At 46.5% G+C, this 9,950-nt stretch overlaps 2 protein-coding genes across 2 annotated transcripts; both read left to right on the forward strand.

Moving 5' to 3' along the window:
- Positions 1-1,375: 1,375 nt before the first annotated feature.
- Positions 1,376-2,993, forward strand: LRP88_09330 (uncharacterized protein; the record flags this gene model as incomplete). Its single annotated transcript, XM_083245818.1, has 4 exons — positions 1,376-1,485; positions 1,542-2,038; positions 2,111-2,811; positions 2,904-2,993. 4 exons carry the CDS (start codon positions 1,376-1,378, stop codon positions 2,991-2,993), a joined length of 1,398 nt encoding a protein of 465 aa, XP_083100312.1.
- Positions 2,994-8,594: 5,601 nt separating this feature from the next.
- Positions 8,595-9,950, forward strand: LRP88_09331 (uncharacterized protein; the record flags this gene model as incomplete). Its single annotated transcript, XM_083245819.1, has 1 exon — positions 8,595-9,950. The coding sequence occupies one exon, from the start codon at positions 8,595-8,597 to the stop codon at positions 9,948-9,950; it is 1,356 nt and encodes a 451-aa protein (XP_083100313.1).

Here is a 9,950-nt window from a genome sequence, read left to right on the forward strand (position 1 = left end):
ATAAAAAAACTATTTTTAAATATTATATAGAGTTATACTTATAGAAATACTTTTTTTTAACTTTATTACTATAAAATAGCTATTCTTAGAGACTTAGGATTTTATAATTTTAAGTTATATAATATACTAATGCACTTACTTATCTAATGCACTCGCTTATTACATATATTATAGTAATAATAAGAAAATAACTTATATTATTAAATAGACAGGTTAAACCAGAGGTTACTCTTTTATAACTTTTTGCAATAGAACTTATATATACATAACGTACTTAATATGCAAGCGCCGCAGTCAAGCAAGCGCCGCACCTAAACTATGCACTAAACTCTAAAATTTTTAACCTTAATAAAAACCGCATTAAAATAGCTAGAAATCTAAAAAGTATTTTTTAGCTATTTAACTTATAAATAAATTATATATAACTTTTTTAGATTTTTAAAAAATTCCCTTTATAGAGAAATAGCTAAATATATAGTGCGAATATACTTTTTTCTTACTTATATAATATAAATTTTTTTAAAAACCTATAAAAATTAGGGTAAGTTTTCTTATAAAGAAATAACTTAAATTTTAAATTATTTCTAGTTTAAGCTTAATTTAAATTCCTTAAAATTTTTAAAGGAATTTTCTATTTTAGTAAGATTTATACTATGCTAATTATATTATTATTTTTATTTAGTTTAATCTAACTATCTAAGGTTATTACTATCTATACTATACGCAGCGTCCCCTCCTTCTTACCTAATTAGGCTAATTTCCTTATTCAGGTTCTATATGCCCTTGCTACGTACAGGGTCTAATTCAATAGTAATAGCCTTATAGTAATTTATATATATACTTTCCCCCCTGTTCTGTTTTTGCTTTTCTAGATTATAGCATATTTTAGCGCGGCTAAGAACTTTTAGAGGCTTCCTCCGTATAATTGGATTAAATGTGCCGACAACAGCTCAGGAGTGCTACGACCCTCGTCACAAGGAGACCCTGCACAAACCTCTGGCCGAGAAGCCTTCCCCGTCTCACCGGCCCCGCCGAGATGTGCGGCTTCTGCAGCCATTTCTACAAGGAGGGGTTCTTCCATAGGCGAGTTTGTTGCCATTCGCGCAAGCTATCCAGCCGGAAAGCAGGCTGCGAGATAATAAGTCTCATTGGGTCTTGTTTACTGCAACGGGCACGCGATCCGAGAAAGAAAAAAACAGGGCATGGATGTTTAGGTGAGATAAAGTCAGGTCATATCCTATGCGCTAACTTGAGGAAACCGTCCTCTTTTGCAACGCAAAGCACATTACTTCATCGCATACCTCGAAGCCAAACTCCAAAGTCTCCAAGTCACATATTCTTCTTTTCAAGCAAACAGCTTCAAACTCACTGAAGCATGCTAAATCATCAGATATGGCTGACCATAATCCTCGCATGCCTGGCGGGAGTCGCCAAGGCGGATGACTGGGATGACTTTGCTAATAACTTATTCACGGACCTGGCACCGTGAGTATACGGAGGTGTTCTCATAGTAATTAGTCTTCTAACTCTATTTTCTTTAGACTTCTTGCTCTCTTCGGCGAACGCGCAACCATGCAATTCATGAGTCAAGCTCTAGGCTGGGAGGACTGCGTTATCCTCGCTATGGCTCCGCTCGGAATTATCACTATCCTCGTTAGCGCTATTCGAGTCGGTGGACCAGGCTGGTTAAAAGCCATCATCGGAAGAGCGAGAGAAAACATGGCGGCAGCCGAGCTAGAGTTGATGTCGTCGACATCCAACGAAGTCAGCGAACTATACAATGGCGAGACAATCGTACGGTGCCAGGGACGGGGCCCAGTGTGGGAGTTTATATATCTTATTCCCATCACCCCTCGAACCCAAGACCCAGACAGAAGACCCGAGATAAAGGTGCTTAGTCTCGAAGAAGCGTGTAAGCCGGACAAGAAGCTGCTGCAGAAAGTTGACAATGGCCTACCGAAGGCCAAGGACGAATCTATGGCACCTCCAGTGTCATGGATTCTAGGCATAGACAAGATAGAATGGATCTTCAACAAAGGTAAGTCCCTCGGAGCGAGGGCCATGAACGAAAAGAAAAATATAGGACTCGGAACTGATACCCAATATTCAGTCATTGCACGATCATCAACTCCAACGAACAACGATGTCTCTGTGGAGCGAGGTGTTGGGCCTGTGGCCTTGTCCGAACGGCCTGCCGATGGTTCTGATCAGTCTCCTGATGAAACCATATATGTCATTCGAAACATAGATACTGGCGCACCAAACATCACATTGAACCTGCAGGATAACGATAGCAACCGGAATGAACTGAAAGTATACGCCATCATCGGAATCTTCTTACAGTTGTGTATCTTGGTCTTTTTTGGGGTAATCGCCTACTATCCCGCTATTGAGAATAGCTTCCGCAAAGACGACCGTCCTGTCGACCATTATGCGTTCCCTTTGGCTGTCGGCGGCACACTTATACTTATCATCGGCATGTTCATCTGTGGCACCGTCGTCGAAAACAGCACTGAAGAAACACGCTACAAGAAGGACGACAAGTATGAGATGCGAGTTGCCTGGATCCAGCAGAAGCACACTGTCGGTGACCAGGTATTTGACCCTTTTGCGACTTTCCCCGACTATCCCCGCGACATCATCACCATGTCTCAACGATGCGACAAGGGCCTCGAAAAATTGACAGTCATTGGAATCTTCATCGGCCTTGCTGGTTTCATTGTCCAATTCATCGGCCTCAGAGGGATGAACTCGGCTGCAACCCTAGCACAGCTTGGCGCTACTGGCATCATGGCGGCGATCCGAGCATTGGTTCGAAGAAGGCATGCAAGGCCGCCTCAGGCGGAGGAATTGACCTCAGGCTTCGAGCTTGATGCTTTGGCATGGGCACTGACTCTTTTGAGCGACTCGCGAAACAGTGGACCAGGGCCAGCAGCATCTTTGGCGAACAACAAGCCACCAACGAGGGACGTGGGGCGGTTCATGAATATTGAAGAACAAAAGCAGTACTCATGGACCATTCACACCGGAGTCATTGTCGAGCATCGGCCTTTCTTACCAAATCGCCCGTCATCCAACTCGAAAGGGCAGCAGGTGTTAGAGATACGACGGAATCTGAGCAGACTTACCGACTTCAAAGGCACGAGCGCCACCGAGGCTATCAACCTTGCAATAGCCATGGAAAAGATCATGAGTGTCTTATTCCCTCTTAACTCGGGGGACGGTGAGAAGGAATGGACGTGGCAACTCGCGATTGCACATAGCGGCCCCGGGTGGGCTGGAAGCTCGCAATGTTACGTTCATATCCCTCTGATTGGCAAAGATAGACGCTGGAAGGTCTTGGCGGACCAACTTGAATCCGTCCTGTCGCTTTGTTTGTTTACTGCCCAAAGGCAAGAAGACACAGAGCCGAAAGGAACCCAGTCGGAATTTGGCTTAAATGACGAAAACGAGGACGGGCTTCGTCGGAAGACAATGAACTCAGGCTTAGCCCTCAGACTTCTCGGCTCGATAGACACAGAGAAAACAGACCAACTGATCCAAGATCTTCGCTGGTGGGCACCAGAGACATTCGATGCCCTTGCTGAGATTCAAGAGGTCGAGGGGTTGCCGGGCGATCACGGCACACAAAGACCAGTTGAAGATCAAGAGCAACAACCCGTATCCTCTCTAGAAGAGGAGACCAGGAGGGAACTCAACCGAATCCTGAAACCAGACCCCAGGCTAGACGACTTTTATGTTGACGACAACAGAGTTGTTGGTCATGGTCCATCTCGCCTCCAATCTCAAAGCCAGAGCAAGAGACAGCGGCATTTTAGGAATTTTTCAACCTTCACCGAGTCCGAGAGAATGCGTAGGCGAAGAGGAATGCTCGCAATAGAGTGTAATGACTCCCTAGAGAAGCTTTATGCCAAGGATCTTCTCTGTTCATTCCTCTTCTCCGCGGCCAAAACATTAGATAAACCACTACAAAGTGAGGTCATACCCAGGGAAACAACAGTCAACCGCAACATCAATGAAATGTCAATGGTGCTAGCAACAAAGCAAATTACTTCACTGGTCGAGGAATTTGTTCGACTTGGCTACGGAGATGAACAAGAGGTCTGGGCCAGCACCATAGCACCCTTGAGTTTGGCGGAGAAGCTTCCTTTTCCCCAGCCCTTGTTTGATCTTACAAGGAAGAGAGCGGAAAAGTGGCGTCAAGAGCAAGAGTGGCGGCAAACCAGCCGTGAGTACATGGAGCTATGGAGGCAGACGCAGCGCAGCGCTCCAAGCACCCGTGGCCGGGGCACAGTGTTGTTGTTGGAGCACCTTTGTGATTTTGAAGACGAGACGGAACGAGAACCTGAGCATCGGAGTCTGCCATCGTCAATGGAACGCCACCAGAAAGCATTGTTGCTGAAACTGGCTGTAAAAGATATCCGCTTGATGCTGCAAGAGTCCAAGCATCAGCCGGGCTTTTTTGCACATCTTTGGCAGATCTATGACAAGCAAGGGCGCCCATGCATGCAGGAACTTATCCCAGATTTTGACTCTGCTCGGCAAGGCAAATATCCGGACTATTTTTGCCTCACAGAACTGCACCAAAAGGCCATGGAGGGCGACATGGAGGTCCAAAGTGCCGATGAGGAGGAAGTAACGGCATCCGTCAATAAGGGAGACATTTGCGATTGGACCCCCCTGCACTATGCTGTAGTACAAGGGAGCTACCATCTCGTTGAGGGTCTACTGCGCAGGGGCGCTAATCCGAACCTCAAAGACTTTCATGGATTTACTCCAATACATTACGCCTCTAAGCGTCGAGATCCGAGTTTCATCGATCTTCTCTGCTCGTGGGGAGGGAGGCTTGATACCCGCGGCCTTGAAGGGGCCACCCCGATGCATCTTGCAGCAAGATTTGGCAATCTCGAGCTCATCAAGTCTTGGGGTAAACACAACAAATTGGACATAGAGTCACCTTTGACGCTGAGGGACTACAATGGGCGCATGCCAGTCCACTGGGCAGTGATTGGCGACTGGGACCACCGGGACCACCGGGACCACCGACACTGCCAGAAAGAGGTGCTACGAGAGCTCAAGAGCACCATTGATGAGCCGGACATTTATGGCTGGACCTCGCTTCACCTCGCTGCTCTATGCCATGAAAAGAGCTCAAACATGCTGCAGACAGTTTTTCAGCTTTCAGCGGAAAGAGAAAAAGGGGATCGAGAGGGCCGCACCGCTCTCCTGCTGGCCATCGAAACGTTCAAGCAGGAAGCTGCCCATCGGCTGATAGAAGTTGGTTCGAATGTCAACGCCACGTCTCCGAATGGCGACACAGCTCTGTGTTACGCCATCATCGCAGGATGCGATGCAGATCTAGTCCAAGATCTCATCAATCGGGGAGCGAAAGTCGACACCCCTAGCCCGCTCAGGGGTGGCATGACTCCCCTTCATCTTGCTGTCCTATTTAGAGAGGAGGCCGCATTGAGGATTATCTTACGCTTGCAGGATGATCTAGGCCCCGAGGCCCAGTATTTCGCCATCGACTCTCAAGACTACGATGGCCGAACCGCATTACATATAGCTGCAGAATGCAAAGAACTAGAATCAATCAAACTGATTCTCTCGGCAGGTGCGGACCCAAATAGGGAGGATAATAGATTGAAAACACCCCTATCAATAATGCAAGTAGGGTTGGGGTTGGGGTTGGGGTTGGGGTTGGGGTTGGGAGAGTTATAAATGTCTGTTAAATTCGAGTGTCGGCCAGGGAGCATGATAAAAAATCTATCATCTTACTTAAGAATGCATGCCAGAAACGCATCCAGTGGGCAATTACAACTTAGGTCTTCAGGGCCACAACTAAGATCCCTTATTTTTTTATAGCTCTATTAGGTATTTAGATACTTAATGATATAGGAATAGATTTTTTTTTTTATTAAATTATATTTCTATTACAGCTTATAGTTTAAACTAAAAGACCTTAAGGTAAATTAGTAGTAAAGCATAGTTAAGTATTATACTTTCCTCTTTTAGACTAATATAATATTATACTTTCCTAATAGAGTTAGGGCATTTTTAGAGTTATAAACCTCATATTATATAATATTTATATAACTAGATATACCTACTTAGTTTTATATCTAGCTTATTATATAATCTTATAAAGGTATAGGCCTATCATCTATTAAAAACGTCGGTTGAGCTACCGACGTTTTTTTTATATGGGGGAAATTTTTTACGCTAGCAGACCATGGGGCAGCCGACGTTTTTTTTCTCGACCAGCCGACGTTTTCTAGAAAAGAGGGTTCCTATAGGGCTAAGGCTCCGCAAAAGAGATATATATAACTTTAAGCTATAAGGATTTTAGAAATAAAGTCCTTTTTCTTATATCTTATTTCTTAATTTTTCTAGAATTATTTAAAGATAAAAAAGAGGAATTTTAATAGGGTGGTCAGTGCAACTAGCGCTACGCTAAAATTTCCCAACCACCGCCACAACTTAGCTATCTAGCCACACTAACCACCTCGCCAGCCACAATTAAGGCAATTCCTTAGCCAATAAGCTTTAACCTCTATATTCTTTCTTTCTTTTACCTCTTTATAAAGACTTTAACTCTTCTTAGCTATTTACTTCTAATTTCTATCTCTATCTATATCTTAGTTATCTAAAAGCATTATTTATTTATATCTTAGTTATCTATAAGTCTTATAATTATAGATTATTTTACTTATATCCCGGCTTTTTCCCTTCTAATTTGCAAGACTTGCAAAACCGCAGTTCTTTTTAACCAAATTCAACAACACCTCCGCCAACAGCCTCATCAGCTTTCCCTCCAAGAGATCAAGCTTACCCTAGAGCAGGCTGCTAAGCTTGATCTTCTTCAGGGCCAGAAGGACCTTATAAGGCTACCTAAGCCTATTCCTCCAGGCCCTCCTATCTCACAACTTGGAGAGCCTATGCAACAGGGCTTCCGCTGCACCTTTAAGCCTAGCTGCTTCTATATTGGCTCCCAGCTACGCCGAATTAGAGAGCACTTACGGGTCTTTCACAAGGTCAAACAGAAGGGTCAAAAGGGCCGGCCTTCTAAGGCAGCAGCCTCGCAGCCTTCTATAGCTACTGAAAGCTATTGGCGAGCCGGCGTAGCCTATCAGCAACTCTTCAAGCAAGGGCCTCGCAGTGAATACTTTGAGGTCTTGCTAGAAGGTAATAGCTCTGAAGCTTTCTCTCTTCTAGAAGCCAAGGCTGCCTTAGAGGCCCAAGCCCTAGCTATCAGAAGCAAGGAGGCCGAGGCTATAGAGCAGCTAAATGACTTTACTGCTCCTAACCCTTGGCTTCGAAGGCTAGGATCAGCAAGGCACTTAGCTAACTTTAGTGGGAAAAAGGACTTCCTAAGAGAGCTAATTTCTCTTAACCTTACCCTAACTAAAGAGCCTCTAGAAGAGACCTCTGAGCTAGATTGCTTTTTCCTCTTGCGGGCTTTTGAGGAGCTTATTCAAGAAGCTATAGGCCTTATAGCTTCTAATGAGATTCCTCTGAATGCTCTCTTTGAGGTTAACCGGCAAGATGCCTCGCAGCCAGCAAAGAAGCCCTTTAGCTATAGGTATAAGAAGGCTACGCAAGACTGCTATGCTATAGTAGCAAAGCAGCTTCTAGTCTATACCTTCCGCTGCCTTAACCTTGAGCCCGCAGAGAGGCCACCTTTCAAAGCAAGCCAGCAGCAGCTAGCTAGCTATAAGGCTCTATCTGATAACCTTGATGACCTAGAAGAGGCCTGGCTCTCAGCTAAAGGCAACTTCTCTAGCCATAAGGTTATAGGGCTTTATAAGGGGGTAAAAGAAAGGACCTTGGCGCTTTTTATCTCGATCCTAGATCATCAGACTAAGGATAGTGAATTTGATAGCGTCATAGTCTCCTTTCTTACTATGCTTAATATATCCCCTGATGGCTCTTGGCTAAGCTTTGAGACCTTTACCCCTTTTCTCTCTGCCTTAGTATCTATTTCTAGGCTACTTATCCTGCGGGAAGTAGCTAGAAAAAGAGATAAGGCTATCCAGCAGCATGCCGAGCTTGGAAGCTCTCTTCTAGAAGCTCGAGAGGCAAGCCCTGGTTATTTTGAGCTAGTGCAACAGCTCGTAACTAGGTGCATGCTAAATAGCCCGGCTGGGGCTGACACGACCCCTATGCAGTTTATCCTTCGGCTGCGTAGCTATGGCATAGCTGCCAAGGCCAATACGGCCCAGCCCGGCTATATCAGCTGGGAAGGGGAGACTATCCTCTATAGAGGCAACCGGCTTAGCCTCCCTAGCCTGCAGCATATACTGCAAGCTGCCCTAGACGAAGCCCGGCTTCTTCTCTTCCAGGGGCTTCTTATGCAAGAGAGCTATACCTTGGAGGATAGCCAGCCAGCCCTAGTGCCTTCTATCCCCTGGGATTCTATCCAGGATAACCCTACTGATAATTCAGTAGGCTATTCCTTTTTAGATAGCCTCTATGAGGTAGCTAGGGGAGGCACTAAGAGCTAGCTTTTTTCCTTTCTCTGGGAAGACCCTATTCTCAAGGCCCGCTGGTTTGGAAGCTCTAGTAGCTCTTCTATAACCCCAGAAGCTAGGGCTATGTCTTCTTATAGCCAAAGCATCGAGAAGCTGCTTGAGCTGCTAGCCTTCTTGATCCACTTGAGCAGCGGTCTTCTGGCTAGGTCAAATGAGCTCTTGACTCTTCGGCACCGCAATACCGCCGCAGGGGGCATCCGCAATATCTTCCTAGACCAAGGGCTAGTTATGCTAGTTACTGGTATTCACAAGGGCTTTTCTAGGTCAGAGAGACTCAAGGTTATTCACCGCTTTCTTCCTCAGGAGGTTAGCACCCTTTTAGTCTATTATCTCTGGCTTATCTTGCCCTTCTGGGAAGCTATGCAGGCCAACTTTGACCGTAGCTCTCAGGGCTCCTTTTCCCCCTTTCTCTGGAAGACCTCTGGCCTAGATGGCGATGAGGGTTCTAGCAAGAAGGTAGAGGCCCTAGGGGATAACCCCCAGCTGCAGCAGCTGCAGGCCGAGCTAGGGTTCTATAGCCCTAGAAACTCTCCCTTTGGGGCCCTGAGAGGCAGCCAGGCTGATAGCCCTAGGCTGCATATAGGGCTTGCAGCAGGCTCTTGGAATTCGGCTAGGCTTAGCCGGGTCCTTAAGCGCTGGGGCAAGCTAGCCGGCATCGAGTCTCTTACTATCAGTAGCTGGCGGCATATAGCTATCGCCCTAGGCCGCCGCTATATCCGCGATGCAGCTATTACTAGCCAGGGGCTATATAGCGAAGTCGACCACGGAGATAGCGAAAGCAGCTCTGATGAAGAGGGCCCTGGAGAAAGAGATACTATTCTCCATAGGCAGACCGGCCATGGCAGCATGACTTCCAACCTAGTCTACGGCCGGCAGCTTACAGAAGCCCACTTTGAGACCTATCAGCGCAGGCAAAGCTTCCGGCTTCTTAGTGAAGAGTGGCACTTCTTGCTTGGTTTCCCCTCTGCCCCTGGCTTCTCAAGGGCAACTATCCCCTCGGGCTCAAAGAGAGGCCTAGCCGCCGTTGACCTTGAGCATTTCCAGCAGCTTCAAGCAGCCCGCTGGAAGCAGCTGCGCAAGGTTAACCTTGACCTCGAGCTGCAGAGGCTGCTCGGCCCCAACGCGACCTTCCGGCAGGGCCAGAAGCCGATTCTAGAGGCCATTATGGGTAATAGGAATCCAATCCTAGCCATCATGCCCACTAGCGGCGGCAAGAGCCTTTTATTTCAGTTGCCGGCTGCTAGCTGCCCAGATGGCATAACTATAGTAGTTGTGCCGCTGGTCTCGCTGCTAGGCAACCTCCTAGACCGCTGCCAAGCTATGGATATCCCCGCTGCTCAGTGGCAGGCTGATAGGGCACCGAGGGGGGCTTCTATTATCTTTGTGACGCCCGAGTCAGCCATGACAAAGCGGTTCTAG

The sequence above is a fragment of the Fusarium phalaenopsidis genome (assembly GCF_050370095.1).
Source record: "Fusarium phalaenopsidis strain FUZ10S chromosome Unknown contig_32302, whole genome shotgun sequence".
Taxonomy (NCBI): domain Eukaryota; kingdom Fungi; phylum Ascomycota; class Sordariomycetes; order Hypocreales; family Nectriaceae; genus Fusarium; species Fusarium phalaenopsidis.